General features: G+C 38.3%; 1 protein-coding gene across 2 annotated transcripts in view; it reads right to left on the reverse strand.

Annotated features, from left to right (window-relative positions):
* The window catches only part of PPP2R3A (protein phosphatase 2 regulatory subunit B''alpha), a 164,785-nt gene that overhangs the window by 21,152 nt on the left and 126,175 nt on the right, over positions 1-17,458 (reverse strand). For both annotated transcript variants that reach the window (XM_007457542.1, XM_007457543.1), the window contains exons 10-12: positions 5,172-5,347; positions 3,772-3,890; positions 2,004-2,110 (exon numbers count right to left, since the gene is read on the reverse strand). In XM_007457542.1, the coding sequence (XP_007457604.1) occupies positions 2,004-2,110; positions 3,772-3,890; positions 5,172-5,347 (402 nt within the window). The remainder of the gene's footprint in view (positions 1-2,003; positions 2,111-3,771; positions 3,891-5,171; positions 5,348-17,458) is intronic.

Consider the following 17,458-nt stretch of genomic DNA (forward strand, 5'->3'; position numbering starts at 1 on the left):
CTAGCTCTGTGCCCCAGGAGCCTGACCCAAATGGACCACATCATTGGGCTCTTTTGTCTTCTGGTTTCTGGTTGGAAGCTAAAGAGAAGTGCCTGCAGGATACTGAAGGATATGAGAATGAAACGGGATATTCTAGCAGCTGTCCCTCAGCTGGGTTGTCACAGGTTGGCTTAATCCCATTACTGAAGGTCACAAGTTCTGTCAGGTGACCCTCTCCATATAGCTTTTCTCATTGGGTTCTGATGATGGTTTCACCTCCTTGTCCTTTTAGGCCTAGGGATGAAATGCTCCCACCATAGCTAGTTCTGGGTGTCTGCATCATTTCTTGTTGGTTTCTCTAAAATCCTCCTATGTCTTTGCAAGTTTGCTATCTGTTTGCTATGCACTAGAAATTTATCCTGCATATGTATAAAATGACACATAAGATTACTCACTGCAGCATTATATCTCTAATATTTCACTATTTTCACTATAATGTTTGTGAACGGAAGAATGTAAAATAATGGTATAACTATATAGTGGAATATTATATAGTTATAAAAAACTTAGCACATTCATTAAATATATTTATGGAATAATCTCCAATTTATTGATTTGTTTTTCTCCAATCTTCAGTTATGCTTTTATTAATTTTTTCATACACCTCAGGGCCCCCCAAATATTTGTGATGCCTCATTTATACCTCAATGATCATAAAATACAAGTATCTGGTTCACCATGCTGCTCTCCCAATCTTTGTTGTTATCATTTTTAGCTTTATTGAAGTTTGATACAAAAAACTGTACACATTTAGTGAATACATCTTGATGATTTTGGATATATGCTTGTATCTGTGATACCATCACCACAACCAAGGTACTAAACATATCCATTACCTCCAAACATTTCCTTGTGTTCTTTTTTTTTCTTTTGTAGGAACACTTAACATGAGATCTATCTTCTTAACATATTTTAAAGTGCACAATACTATATTTTAACTATAGATACTATGTTGTACAGCAGATCTCCAGAACTTATTCATCTTGTATAACAGAAACTTTATAGAAGTGTGGAAAAAGAAGGGAACTAAATAATGAGTACGGTACCATATGTGTAAGAGGAAGAAAGAAATAAAAGAATGTATATGTGTATTTGCTTTTATACATATACACATATGTATGTATATATGTGTGTGTGTGTGTATGAGAGAGAGAGAGTGTGAGAACATGTGGGAGGGAGTGGGGATGGAGTGTCTTTGGAAGGGTGCACAGAAAATGATAACAGTGGTTGCTTCTGGGGACAACTGGGTAGCAGGAAACTTACTATTTATTCTTTTATTTGAATATTAAATCAAATTAATATACTGCCTATTCAAAATGCATTACAATGCATTACATTAATAATAAAGATTAATTGAGAGGCTTAGAGAAACAATGACTAAGGAAGAATCATAGGAACTGCTAAAGGAATCGCGAGAAGATGAAAAGAGCCAGCAAATTATAGTTACTGAAATGTTCTAAGCAGTAAAAGTCTTGGATAATTTAATTTCTTACCACAGTCCCTTTATGGAATTATACCCTATTATAAATCATAGAGTTTACTTCCTGTTCAGGGTTGAAAGCACCAAACCATGTCTGATAAAGATTTGTTTTAAACATGATGATCTTTACTACTTAAAAGAGCTTCAGTTCTTCTAGCCTCCTCCTGTATTTATAAACAGGGTGTACTAACATCCCTAGCAAAGTAGTACGACTGCACAATGATCTCAGTTTTCAGTGAAAGGTACAACTCCATTAAAGGAAATGGCACATGAGAAGACTTTTCAGGAAGTTAGTGAAGAAGGAAAGAGAAGACTGCTGGGGAAATATTCATTTAACTGAAATTGGTTAAAATCACTCATTTTCATGATATTCAAAAATGGTAGAAATAGGAAAGGATTACTAGCTTGATTTTTTAAGGTGGTCCTAATGTGGTTATTACCCCTGTTAAAAAAAGTTCTACAAGACCAAGGCAGGCTCACTCACCCTTCCTGGAATTGTGCTTGGGCAGACTCCTCCGCTACAAGGGTCTCATATTCCTCAGCAGCAAACCTGTCCCAGTCAGAGGGCTCAGGACTGTCATTCTCAACATCCTGATTGGGAAGAGGACAGCCACAGGAAACAAAATCAAAGACAAAGAATTGGAGATAGGTTATTACAAATGTTTTACATCACTGAAAAAAACCTATCTGAAAAATGTTTCATTTAAACATGTTAAAAGTGGTGCTAAAGTAACATTCCTAAAGTGATTTTCTACACCTTGAATTACAAAATTATAAGGCTGTTCAGCAGCTAGACTGTTTAGGTCTAGATTCTTCAGAGGTTCTTCTCTAGCCCCTTCTCCTCTGGCACTTTGCACAGCAGCTATCTGGAGTGACTTGTGGTATGCTTATGCCCACCTGAAATGTACCATCCCTTCCTCTGACAAATTTTTATTGCTTCTTTCAAAGCCAGCTCAGATACTGTGTTATCTGTGTTATCTTTCAGAAACTGCCCTTCTCCCCACAATCATTTCCTTCGCTATACTATGCTTGGTTGCCACCTTTTGCTCTTCTGTCTTTTTTCATCTCTGTATACCCATTCTTTATATACTGAGTCATCTCTAAATAACCAGTGTCTTTTCAACACAGTGCTTGGAATTTACTGAGCACTTTCTGCACTTTCAGAATGTTGATAATTACCACCTCTCAGAAAAAAAAAGAAAATTTAAAGGTAAAAAATTTAAAGTAAAATTTATAACACAAATAAAAGAAATGAAAAAAGGGCATATATTTTCTTTTCCTTCTACAATACAGGCAGCATCTTGGTTTATATGTTCTAGGTAAAATGATGTTTTTCCATGATGAAATTGAGTTAGTATTGCCCTAGGGTGTAAGGTTAGTTATGCCTAGAAGAATGCAAGTACCTAAATACTGACTACACAATGTCTTAATTACTGTATTTAATCCACTTTAAGAACTTCACCCCATGCTTTTAACATCTCTGAAATTGGCATGCATCTCAGACTTACAATTGGCAATGATTTTTCTTGCTTAAAGGTATATAAAATAATGGGGCATCTTAAACTCAATGAAATATAATACTGACTTCAGGCTAGTGATAATGCATCTTGATATGCCCCAAGTTCCAGTGCAGAGTATTTGGTTTTAGAAGCTGATCTTTGTATTCTTACAAGTACAGTTATGCAACATATGGAAGACAAAGAAAAGACTGAGAAAGTTTCCTGTACTTGTACTCCTGTAGGACTCAACTGAAACAGTTCTTTTCCATCAATATAATTTTTACTCTTTAAACAGGGGATTAGAAGAAGTGGTGATATTCTGCTTTTTGTTTGTTTGGTGTTTTTCTGGACATGGGTTTTCTGAGAGTCCACAGGTTTTTGTGTATGGGGAAGGCAGCTCACCCCTCTTCAGCTGTAGAATGTCTTCAAACTGATAGTCATGTACAGTGATCATTACCACTTGAAAAAGTGTTACATTATCTGAAGGTTGTCTTATTTTGGAGAGCATCTAGTTTTCATTACCTTGTCATCCCGAAATTGAATGGTACAGTTAAATCAAGCCCAATATACTTTCTAATACTATGGGAAGAGATGTGCTCTCGGTCCTTTATTCTCTCATTTCAGTATGTGATGAAATGTTTAAATGTTACTTTTTTAAATACCAGAATTCCTGCAGACAGAGACCATTTTTATCTGTAGCACACAACCCCTGATACTGCAGCCCTCAAATAGAAGTTAAAACTATACTGGTACCTTCTGGACTGCAAAGGGATCTCTCTGTTCATGGTCTAAATATTTCTCCAAATTAAAGAAAGTGTCATAAAAGATGTGAGCCATTCTGCATCTCTTCAGATCTCGTAGAGTTATTTTGCCTGTGTAAGAACAAATCTGGTAAATTTCAAGAGCTGTTTTGGCAAGTGAAAAAACTTTTACTGAAGTTTAAAAGTATATGCATATGCTTATTTGATTATAAAAATTGATTTCTTTTTTTTTTTGAGGTAAAGTTCACATAAAATTCACCATTTTAACCATTTTAAAGGGTACAACTTAGTGGCTTTTCGTACATTCACAATGTTGCAGAACCATCACCACTATCACATTCCATAGCATTTTCTTCACCCCCAAAGGAAACTGTACCCATCAAGCAGTCCAACTCCATCTCCCCTCCCAAATTCTCAGCCCCTGGCAATCACTAATCTGCTTTCTGTTTCTATGGAAAAAGCCTATTTCTTTAAACAATTTTTAAAATTTATATTTATTAATATTTTAATTTTATTGAAGTATAGTTGATTTACAATGTTGTGTTAGTTTCAGGTGTACAGCAAAGTGATTCAGTTATACATACACATGTATTCATTCTTTTTTAGATTCTTTTCTCATATAGGCTATCACAGAATATTGGGTAGAGTTCCTGTGCTATACAGTAGGTCCCCATTGGTCATCTAGCTTAAGTATAGTAGCGTGCATGTGTTCATCCCAAGCTCCTGATTTATCCCTCCCCACCTTCGCCTTTGGTAACCATAAATTTGTTTTTGATATCTATAAATCTGCTTCTGTTTTATAAATAAGTTCATTTGTATCTTTTAAAAAAAATTAGATTCCACATATAAGTGATATCATATATTTGTCTTTCTCTGTTTGACTTACTTCACTTAGTATGATAATCCCTAGGTTCATCCATGTTGCTGCAAATGGCATTATTTCATTCTTTTTTATGGCCGAGTAATATTCCATTGTATACACATACCACAACTTCTTTATTTATTCCTCTGTTGATGGGCATTTAGGATGCTCCCATGTCCTGGCTATTATAAATAGTGCTGCAATTAATACTGGGGTGCCTGTATCCTTTCAACTTACGGTTTTCTCTGGATATATGCCCAGGAGTGGGATTGCTGGATCATATGGTAGTTCTATTTTAAGTTGAAAAAGCCTATTTCTTAAACAGAATTTGCCATCAATTGTTGGTTCTATGCTAACAATAAAGGAGAAACTTAAAATACTTCTGTATTTGGAAAGCCTGTATGGAATACTCTGGGGAGTTAAATAATTTAGGACCATCCAGGATTATATCCCACACTCCGTTACAGTGCAGCGGAGGTTGCATTGTACACCTAGGTGTACAATGCAGATGGCTCTTTATTCAATCTTACCATCATTGGCTGGCTTCACCAGGTCAAGCATCTGGCACAGCAAATCATGGAATGGCAAGGGCTCAATGCCCATGGCTTCCATCCGTTCACACTGCTCCTCATAGAAGTATTCCAGCTCGTACATGGAGAGCACACCATCCCCATCCACATCCATGCAGCGGAACCAGTACTCAATGCTAGGAGATAAGGCTACTCATTAGCAATGGCCCATTGAACGTCCTTTATTCACTCAGATTTATTATTGTTCATGTTTCTTTTAAAAGTTACATATGTGTATACTTTAGACTTAGACGTAGTTTTACAAAATTTATTAGAAAAAATGGTAGACCTTTATTTTCTCTTCCCCAGATCCAACCATTTTCAACACCTGATTATTTTGGTTTTTATCTTTACATTTCAGTTAAGATGTCTATATTGCTCCTTTCTCATATTTCTGTTTTAAGGAGTGGATTAATTTTGCACTATGAAAGATGAGGTTTCAGCTGTTTTGCCACTCATTCCACCTTACCCACATGCCCTCCCCAGCCTCTTAATATATAGATAAATTACTCAACATTCAGAGTTTATAACTACATTTTCCTTTTCTCTCTTATTTGCTTAGTTTTTGGGGTACAGTACATGTTACTAATTCAACCCCAAAACCTCTACCAGTTTTCTACATCCATAATCAATCCCATTAGGTATTCTATCAATTGCATTTCCTTGAAGTCTTTCTTGGTTCCTTCTGACTTACTCTCATCTAGACTGGTTGATCTCTAGGCCTGGTTCACAGTTTCACCCTAGGGATTCCCTTCAACTTTCTCCTGTTTCTTATATATCACATTTTCCTCATTCTTGGTTTACTTCCTTGTTTGGTGTAACACATCCTTCAGTAGCTTCCTAAAAGCTACATTTTTAGATCTTGGATCATTGAAAATACCTTTTATCTACTCCCAATGTAGTTGGTATTTATAGAATTATAGGTTGGTGGTTCTTTTCCTTCAGAATTTTAAAGGCACTGATCCATTGTCTTCCATTTATCCATTGTTGTTGAGAAGTCTAAAGCCACTGATCCTCTGACTGTAACCTGTTTGTTTTTTTTCCTTTGAAGCCTATAGAGGTTTCTGGTGTTTTGAAATAATATGATGAGGTGCCTTGGTCTGTATCTAGTTCACTTATTTTGCTGGGCTCAATTTGGAAACTAGTATTCTTTAGTTCTTGGACATTTTCTCAAATTATTTTGTTTCTTCCCTGCCTCTGTTTCCCCTTATCCATTCTCTTTTTGTGGCATTCTTGTAATTCAAATCTGCATGGTCCAATATGGTAGCCACTAGCTATATGTGGCTAGTCCAATTTGAGATGTCTTTAAGTGCAAATACACAACAGATTTTGAAGACTTAGGAAGAAAAAAACAGTAAAACATCAATATTTTTATATTGAGTACATGTTGAAATAACATTTTAGATATATTGGGTTAAATAAGATACATAATTAATTTAAATCTTATGTTTCTTTTTACTTTTTTACTGTAGCTAATTTCATTAAAAAATTTAAAAACATTTTAACTAAAAATTGTATGTATTTAAGATATATAACAAAATAATGTGATATACATAGTGAAACGATTACTACAGTAAAGCCACTTAACATATCATCTCCTCACAGTGTTACCATTTTTGGGGGGGGGGTAGGGATGAGAGGACCTGAACTTTACCCTAAGTAAATTTCCAGTATTTAACACAATATTATATTAAATGTATAGTCATTATATTGTACATTAGATCTCTAGATTTACTCATTCTATATACCTGCAACTTTGTACCCTTTGACCAGCATCACCCCATTTCCCTCACACCCCCAGGCCCTGGTGACCACCATTCTACTCTCTGCTTCCATAAGTTTGACTTGTTTTTGATTCCCATATAAGTGAGATCATGCACTATTTGTCATTCTGTGCCTGGCTTATTCCAATTAGCATTATGTCCTCCAGGTTCATCCATGTTGCAAATGATAGGATTTCCTTCTTTTTAAAGGCTGAGTAATATTCCACTGTGTGTGTATACATATACCACATTTTCTTTATCCATTTATTCTTTGAGGGACATTTAGGTTGATTCCATATTTTGGCTATTTGATAATGCTGTAATGAACAAGGGAGTACAGATATCTCTTCAAGAGACTGACTTCATTCAGAGTTATGGTTCAAGATGGTCAAGTAGAAAGATCCTGAACTCACCTCCTCCAAAGACATGCCAAATCTATAGCTACATATGGACCAGTTTCCTCTGAAAAAAACTAAAAACCAGCTGAGTGACTCCTACATATTGGGCAAATGAGAAAAAACTCACACCTAAGTGGGTAGGATATGCTGAGACACAATCTTGCTGTAAACCCCAACCCAGCACAGTGACCCACAATCAGGTAGAAACTCAAAATCCAGAGCTTCTCCCTGAGGAGCAAAGAGTTTGAACCCCACATTGTGTACCCAAACTTTTAAGACCTACAACTGAGACAACTCCCCCCAAGTCTAGATTTTTTCCCCCTCCTTTTTTAAAATTGAAGTATAGTTGACATGTAATATTATATTAGTTTCAGGTGTACAACACAGTGATTTGACATTTATACATATTATGAATTGACCCCCACAACAAATCTAGTAACCATCTGTCACCAAAGTTATTACCATATTATTGACTATATTCCCTATGCAATACAGTGCATCCACATGCCTTATTTATTTTATATCTGGAAGTTTGTACCTCTCAATTTCCCTTCATCTATTTCACCCAACCACCCCCTTACCCTCTGGTGACCACCACTGTGTTCTCCATATTGGTAAGTATGTTTCTGTCTTATTTTGTTTGTTTGGTCTTTAAATTCCACATATAAATGAAATCATAAGGTATTTGCCTTTCTCTGTCAGACGTATTTCACTTAGCATAATACCCTTAAAGCCCATCCATGTTGTTTCAAATGGCAAGATTTCATTCATTTTTTATGGCTAAAATTCCATTGTGTGTGTGTGTGTGTGTGTGTGTGTGTGTGTGTGTGTGTGTGTATCACAGCATCTTTAGCCACTTATCTATCGATGGACACTTAGGTTACTTCCATATGTTGGTTATTGTGAATAATGCTTCAGTAAACGTTGGAGTGCACATATCTTTTCAAATTAGTGTTTTTGTTTTCTTTGGGTAAATACCTGTAAGTAAAATTGCTAGATCATATAGCAGTTCTATTTTTAATTTTTTGATGAACTTCTACACTGTTTTCTGTAGTGGCTGCACCAATTTACCTTCTCACCAACAGTGCATAAGGGTTCCCTTTTCTCCATATCCTCACCAACACTTGTTATTTGTTGTCTCTTTGATAACAGCCATTCTGAAAGATGTGAGGATCTCACTGTGGTTTAGATTTGCATTCCCCTGATATTAGTGATATTGAAGATCATTTCATGTGTCTGTTGGCCATCTGTATGCCTTCCTTGGAAAAATGTTTATTCATGCCCTCTGCTCACTTTTTAATCAGACTGTTTGTTTTTTTTTGATATTGTGTGAGTTTTAAAATATATTTTAGATATTAACCCCTTATCAGATATATCATCTACAAGTATTTCTATTCAGTAAGTTCCCTTTATGTTTTGTTGATGGTTTCCTTTGCTGCACAAAACCTTTTTAGATTGATGTCTCACTTGTTTATTTTTGTTTGTTGCCCTTGCCTGAAGAGACAGATCCAAAAAAATATATATTGCTAAGACCAATGTAAAAGAGTATACAGCCTATGTTTTCTTCTAGGAGTTTCATGGTTTCAGGTCTCACATTTAAGTCTTCAATCCATTTTGAGTTTATATTTTGTATATAGCATAGAAAGTGATCCAGTTTCATTCTTTTGCATGTAGCTGTCAAGTTTCCCAACATCATTTACTGAAGAGACTGTCCTTTCCCAATTGTATATTCTTGGCTCCACTGCTGTACATTAATTGACCATGTAAGAGTGGGCTTCTTTCTGGGCTCTCTATTCTCTTCCATTGATCTATGTGTCTATTTTTGTGCCAAGACCATACAGTTTTGATGACTGTAGCTTTGTAGCATAGTTTGAAATCAGGATGTATACCTCCAGCTTTGTTCTTTCTTAAAATTGCTTTGGTTTTCACAGTCTTTCGTGGTTCCAATACACATTTTAGGATTATTTGTCCCCATTCCATGAAAAATGCCATTGATACTCTGATAGGGATTGCACTGAATCTGTAGATTGCTTTGGATAGTATGGACATTTTAACAACATTAATTCTTATATCTTTCCATTCATTTATATTGTCTTCAGTTTCTTTCATCAGTGTTTGATAGTTTTCAGAGTATAGGTCTTTCACTTTCTTGGCAAAATTTGTTCCTGGCTATTTTGTTCTTTTGGTTGCAATTGTAAATATAATTGTTATGTAAATTTCTTTATGGTAATTCATTATTCATGTACAGAAATGCAATAGATTTCTGTATATTGATTTTGTATCCTGAAGTTTTACTGAATTCATTTATTAGTTCCAATAGTGTTTTGGTGGAGTCTTTAGGGTTTTCTATATATATTATCATGTCATCTGCAAATAGTGACAGTCTTACTACTTCCTTCCCAATGTGGATACTTTTTATCTCTTTTTTTGTGTGATTGCTGTGGCTAGCACTTCCAATACTATGTTGAATAAAAGTGTCAATGGTGGACATCTTTTTCGTGTTCCTGATGTTAGAGGAAAAGCGTTCAGCTTTTCACCGTTGAGTACTTTCTTAGCTGCTGGTTTGTCATATATGGCCTTTATTATGTTGATACATGTTCCCTCTATATCCATTTTGTTGAGAGATTTTATCAGAAATGGATACTGAATTTTGTCAAATGCTTTTTCTGCATCTAGTCACATGATCATGTGATTTTTATCCTTCACTTTGTTAATGTAGTATATCATGTTGATTGATTTGTGCATACAGAACCATCCGTGCATCTGTGGAATACACTTGATAATGGTGTATCGTTCTTTTACTATATGACTGAAATCAATTTGCTAAGATTTTGTTGAGGATTTTTGCATTTTATGTTCATCAGACATAGTGGCCTGTAATTTTTTTTGTAGTGTCTTTATCTGGTTTTGATATCAGTATAATGAATTTAGAATTGTTCCTTCCTTTTCAATTTTTTGGAATAGTTTGAGAAGGATAGGTATTAACTCTTCCTTAAGTTTGTTTGAATTTACCATTGTCTGGGCTTGTTTGTTGGGCTTTTTTTTTTTTAATTACTAATTCAGTTTCATTATTGGTAATCTGTCTGTTCAGATTTTCTATTTCTTCCTGATTCACTCTTGGAAGGTTGCATGTTTCTGGGAATTTATCTATTTCTCCTAGGCTGTTCAATTTGCTGGCAAATAACTGTAGTAATCTTTTATGATCCTTTGTATTTCTGTTGTGTCAGTTGTAACTTCTCTTTCATTTAGGTTTTTTCACTGATCTTTTTTCCCCCAGTCTTTATTTCATTTATTTCCATTCTGATCTCTATTATTTCCTTCTACTAACTTTGGGTGTTGTTTGTTCTTTTTCTAGTTTCTTTAGGTATAAGCTTAAATTGTTTATTTGAGGTTTTCCTTGTTTACTAAGGTAGGCCTGTAGTGCTATAAACTTCCCTCTTAGAACTGCTTTGCTGTGCTCCAGTTTTTGGAACACTGTGTTTCCATTTTCATTTGTCTCAAGGTATTTTTAAATTTCCTCTTTGATTTCTATATTGACTCATTGGTTGTTTAGAAGCATGTTGTTTAGCTTCTATGTGTCTGTGTTTTTCCCAGTTTTCTTCTTGTAATTGATTTCTACTTTCAGAAAAGGTGCTTGATATGATTTCAATCTTTCTAAATTTATTGAGACTTGTTTTGTGGCCTAACATGTGATCTACCCAAAGTATATTACATGTGCACTTGAAAAGAACGTGTATTATGCTATTTTTGGATGGAATGTTCTGTTAAGTGCACCTGTGTCATTTAAGGGCAATATTTCTGTATTGATTTTTCTGTCTGAATGATCTATCCATTGATGTAAGTGGGGTATTAAAGCCTCCTATTATTATTGTATTACTATCAGTTTCTCTCTTTATGTATGTTAATATTTGCTTTATGTATTTAGATGCTCCTGTGTTGAGTGCAGAGATATTTGGAAGTGTTATATCCTCTTGTTTGATTGACCCCAAGGATCGTTATGTAATGACCTTCTTTGTCTCTTGTTACAGTCTTTGCTTTCAAGTCTGTTTTGCCTGATATTAGTATTCTAATACTAATATCATTAATATTAGATTTCCATTTCCATCTAATACTAATATCATTAGTATTCATTTCCATTTGCATGAAATATTTTTCTATCCTTTCACTTCCATTTAAAAAAAATTTATTTATTTATTTATTATTTATGGCTGTGTTGGGTCTTCATTGCTGCACGTGGGCTTTCTCTAGTTGCATCGAGTGGGGGCTACTCTTCATTACGGTGCGTGGGCTTCTCATTGCAGTGGCTTCTCTTGTTGTGGAGCATGGGCTCTAGGTGTGCAGGCTTCAGTAGTTGTGGCATGTGGGCTCGGTAGTTCTGGCTCATGGGCTTAGCTGCTCCGCGGCATGTGGGATCTTCCCAGACTAGGGCTCGAACCTGTGTCCCCTACATTGGCAGGTGGATTCTTAACCACTGCGCCACTAGGAATATCCCTATCCCTTTACTTTCATTCTGTGTGTGTGTGTCTTTAGATCTGAAGTGAGTCTTCTGTGAACCATATAAATGGGTCTTGTTTTTTAATCCATTCAGCCACGCTTTGTCTTTTGATTGGAGCATTTAGTCCATTTACAGTTAATGTAATTATTTTTAAAAAATATTTATTTTATTATTATTATGAATTTTTGGCTGTGTTGGGTCTTCACTGCCACATGCAGGCTTTCTCTAGTTGCAGCAAGCGGGGGCTACTCTTTGTTGTGGTGCACAGCCTTCTCATTGCGGTAGCTTCTCTTGTGGAGCACCAGCTGTAGGTGCGCAGGCTTCAGTAGTTGTGGCATGTGGGCTCAGTAGTTGTGGCTCGTGGGCTCAGTAGTTGTGGCTCGCAGGCTCTAGAGCGCAGTCTCAGTAGTTGTGGTGCACGGGCTTAATTGCTCTGCAGCATGTGGGATCTTCCTGGACCAGGGCTCAAACCTGTGTCCCCTGTGGCAGCAGATTCTTAACCACTGCACCACCAGGGAAGCCCCTAATGTAATTATTGACAGGTATGTACTTATTGCCATTTCGTTGTTTTGTTGTTTTTGTAGTTCTTCTCTGTTCCTTTCTTCTTTTGTTTCTTGTTCTCTTTCTTTCTGATTTGATAACTTTCTTCCATGTTATGTGTGTATTCCTTTCTCTTTATTTTTTGTGTATCTGTTATATGTTTTTGGTTTGTGGTTACCATGAGGTTCATATACAACAGTCTGTGTATACAGCAGTCTATTTAAATTGATGGTCATTTAAGTTTGAGTGCATTCTAAAAGCACTACATTCGCTGCCCCCAATATTTTATGTTTCTGACATATTTTGCATCTTTTTGTGTATTGCCTAACTAATTGTTTTATATATAGGTGCTTTTACTACTTTTGTCTTTTAACCTTCATACTAGCTTTGTAGGTGACTGACCTTTACTATATGTTTGCCTTCACCAATGAGATTTTTTCTTACATGATTTTCTTGTTTCTAGTTATGGCCTTCACTTTTCTGTTTAAAGAAGTCCCTTTAACATTTCTTAATAAGGCTTATTTAGTGGTGATGAACTCCTTTAGCTTTTACTTGTCTGGGAAACTCTTTATCTCTACTTCAATTCTGAACAATAACCTTGCCAGGTAGAGTATTCTTGTTTGTAAGCTTTCTTTCTTTTAGTACTTTAAATATCATGTCAGTCCCTTCTGGCCTGTAAAGTTTCTGCTGACAAATCAGCTGATAGTCTTATGTGGGAGTCCCTTGTTGCTTTTCTCTTGTTGCCTTAAAGATTCTCTCTTTGTCTTTAACTTTTGAGATTTTAATTATAATGTATCTTGGTATGGGTGTCTTGGGTTCATCTTATACAGGACTCTCTATGCTTCCTGCACTTGGATGTCTGTTTTGTTAGCCAGGTTAGGAAAGTTTTCAGTCATTTTTCTTCAAATAGGTTTTGAAGAAAACTTTTGCTCTCTCTTTTCCTTCTGAGACCCTTGTAACGTGAATGTTAGTACACTTGATGTTGTCTCACAGGTCCCTTAAACTATCCTTATTTTTTTTTAAATTAAATTAAATTAATTACTATTTTTTGGCCACACCATGTGGCATGGGGAACTTCCCCGACCAGGGATCAAACCCGGGCCCCCTGCAGTGGAAGTGTGCAGTCTTAACCACTGGACTACCAGGGAAGTCCCAAACTACCCTCATTTTACAAATTATTATTATTATTTTTTGCTGTTTTGATTGGGTGACTTCCACTACCCTGTCTCAGATTGCTGATCTATTCTTCTGCATCCTGTAGTCTGCTGATTCCCTCTGGTGTATTTTTCATTTCTGTTATTTTATTCTTCAGTTCTGATTGGTTCTTTTCTGTGTTTTCTATCTTGTTACTGTTCTCACTGAGTTCATCTATTTTTCTCCAGAGTCCAGTGAACAACTTTAAGACTATTGATTTGAACCCTTTATCTGGTTAATTGCTTATCTCCATTTTGTTTAATTTTTTTCTTTTGGTTTTGTCTTGTTTTCTTATTTGTCTCCTCATTTTGCCTGTCTGTGTTTGTTTCTACATAATATGTGTATCAGCTACATCTCCCAGTCTTGAAAGACTGGTCTTATGTAGGTGGCCTGTGGGGCCCAGTGGCAACATCACCCCTGGTCACCAGAGCGAGGTGCTCCCGGTTATCCCCTGTATGCGCTGTGTATGTTCTCTTGTTGTGGTTGGGCTGTAAGTGCTGTGGGTGCACTGGTAGATGGAGCTGGTCCCTGGTCTGGCTAGCTGAGTGGCTTGGCCGCAACTGCTGTTGACACCCTGGTGGGCAGGGCTAGTCCCCAGCCTGGCCATTCACGAGGCCTGGCTGCGATTGCTGTGGGCACATTAGTGTGCAAGGATGGTCCCCTCTAGCAGGAGCCACTTTTGAGGGGCACTGGTGCTGGTTGGGGCCACCTGCCAGGTGGGGCAGGGTGGGAGTTTCTTTGGAGGGGATGGCTGAGGTTGGTGGGTTGGGTGGGGTGAGTTCTCAGAGGAATGCTGGGGATGGATGCCAGGTGTTAGGTAGGTTGATGGAGAATGACAGAAATGGTGCCTGCCAGAACCAGGCCAGCTGGGTGGAAGGAGAGCAAAAACAGAAAGGGAGCCCATCAGCACTTCTAACCCTGGAGAAAGTTTCACCAGAAACCTGCCCCTCTGGCACATGCCCTAAAATTAGTCAATGACTCTCCCTCTTGTATGATTCAGATTCTTTCCAAGCTGCTACCTCTGTGCTGGGACTCAGAGTGAGTTTGTGCAAGCTCTTCAAGAGTGGAGCCTTACTGGACAGCTACATGTAAAAGAATGGAATTAGAACACTCTCTAACACCACACACACACACACACACACACACACACACAGACACACAGACACACACACATACACACAGACACACACACACACACACACACACACACACACACACACACACAGAGTGGAGCCTTAATTTTCCCCCAGCCTTTAGGCTCTCCTGGACATAAGCCCAGCTGATTTTCAAAGCCAGACATTGCAGGGGCTCATCTTCCCTGAGCAGGCCTGTGGGCTGTGAAGCCCGACGTGAGGCTGGGGCCTCTTGCTTCTCAGGGGAAACCTCCTTGGTTATGATATCCCTCCTGCTTGTGGGATTGCCACACCAGGGGTATGGGTTCTGCTGGACTGCATCTCTGCCTCTCCTACCTGTCCTGATGTGGCCTTTTATTTATATCTATGGTTGTAAAAAATCCGTCCTGCTAGTCTTCAGGCTGTTCTCAGAGACAGTTGTTCCATATGAAGTAGTTTTAGTGGCTCTGTGGGAGGAAATAAGCTTAGATTTTCTTTCTCTGCCATCTTGATCTGGACCCTCTCCGAAACACTTATCTTTGAAAACCAATGAGGCTTGAGTCCATGAGATCTACAATGCTCTAGTGAAGTGAGAAAAGGCTCTTAAAGGGCTTGCATGCTTGGACTCACCGGCCCCAGGGCCAAGTACAGAAGCAGCCCCTATAGAGGTGCCCAGATTTTCTGTTAAGGAGGCTAATTTCCTTATCTTAAAGCCTCAGCCTAAAGGGCAAGCGTCTAATTTAACACACATCTGGGGGCCTGCTGGGCTACTGTCAAAGGACAGACTAGCAGGCACCATCTTTACACTCTCCCTCTGCGCCTCACTCCAGCCAGAGGGCACCAGTTTCCCACTCTCCCTCTGCCTTACAGAGCACCAGTATTTCTCAGAGGGAAGCTTTTACATAAGTCTGGTGCTCCAGTTTTTGTTGCTGCCACCCACGGGATGCCACTTGATTGCCTGGCTCTGGAGGCCAACAGGGCCTGTGTTTCTGGGTTTCATGGGACCATAGCAATTGGAGACAGTTCTTAGCAGGCCACTGTATCAGGGCACAGCACACATAGCAGACTGAAACACACTCCTTGTCTTTCAGTGAGAGGCCTATTTGCTTATCCAGGAACTTGGGCCTAAGGGGCAGGCTGTTGGTTTGGCACACGTCTAGAGGCCTGTGGAGGAGCTCTCAGGGAATGAAGGCTGATGGATGCAGTCTTTGAGCTCCCCTCTGCCATATTCTAGCTGGCCAGTATCTCCCAGGAAGGAGCTTATAAACTTGTCTGACTCCTTAGTTATTGTGGCTGCCTCCAGGGACATCTCTAGACTGTCTGGCTCTGGTGGCCACCAGGGCTTATACTCACGGGTTCCACAGGACTGTAACCAATGGAGAAAGAATTCTTAAGGAGCTACCAATCCCAGGGCACAGCAAGAGGCAACACACCCAGGAGCCCAGTCTCTCTGTTAAAGAAGCCTATTAGCTTACCATCAAAGCTGCAGTCAGAGAGGTAGAATTCTTAATTAAACACAGATCTAAGGGTAATCCCTTCCAGAGACCTCAAAGTCCCTTCATACTCTCCTTCTGCTGCACTCCAGCTTGCCAGTATCTCCCGGAGGGGAGTTTTTATATATGTCTGGTGCCCTGGTTTTTACATCTGGAGCCCTGGTTTTTGTGGCTGCCACCCAGGGGACACCTTCTGATCACCTGGCTCTGGTGGCCAGGGAGGCTTGCATTCCCAGGTACCATGAGACTGTAACGACTGGAGAGACAGACAGTTCATAGTAAGCTACAATGCTCAGAGCACTACACAAACAGCAGAGTGAAATATAACCCCACCCAGTCTTTCTGTGAAAGAGGCCTACTTGGGTGTGTTGGGTCACTGGCCTTAGTCACAGGCCTCAGGTTTGGCTCACATCTAGGGCCCTGTGGAGGTACTTTCAGGGAACACAGGCTGATGGTTGCCATCTCTGCACTCTTACTTTGCCTTGCTTCAGCCTGCTGGTATCTCCCAGAAAGGAGTTTATATAGTCGTCTGGCACCCATGATTTTTTTCAATTGCTGCCCAGGAATACCTCCCCATTACTTAGTTCTGATGGCCAGTGGGGCTTATACTTGTGGTTCCACAGAACTGTATATATTTGCATAATTTAAGAGCTGCTGATGAGAGTCTGGCTTGTAATCAGCCTGAATCTAGGTGCTGACTGAGATCCTTCCTTTTGGGACACTGACTGGTCTTTGCATACCCTCAACTACAGGGAACCATCAAACTTAAAATAGGATGCTTGGATAAGTACAGAGATTTGACAGACAACCATGAGCTAGGGCAGGGTTGAACCATAAGGTTCATCTCCTATGTGAGGCCACTACTTCAAGACTGGGAGAGGTGTTTGTTTTATCTAATGTATAGAAACCAACACAGAGAGTCAAGCAAAATGAAGAAAGAGAGGAATATGTCCCAAACTAAAGAACAAGAAAAAAAAAATCTCAGAAAAAATCCTTCACGAAATGGAGATAATTGACTTGCCTGATAAAGAGTTCAAAATAAGGGTCATAAAAATGCTCACCAAACTCAGAAGAAAAAAGAATGAATACTGTGAGAACTTCAACAAAGACAGAAAATATAAGAAAGTACTTAATAGAAGTCACAGAACTGAAGAATACAATAACTGAACTGAAATACACTAGAGGGGTTCAACAGCAGACTAGATGAAGCAAAGAAAAGATCAGTGAACTCAAAGACAGGGTAGTGGAACTCA

This window comes from Lipotes vexillifer, unplaced genomic scaffold (assembly GCF_000442215.2).
Source record: "Lipotes vexillifer unplaced genomic scaffold, Lipotes_vexillifer_v1.1 scaffold86, whole genome shotgun sequence".
In the NCBI taxonomy this organism is placed as follows: Eukaryota; Metazoa; Chordata; class Mammalia; order Artiodactyla; family Lipotidae; genus Lipotes; species Lipotes vexillifer.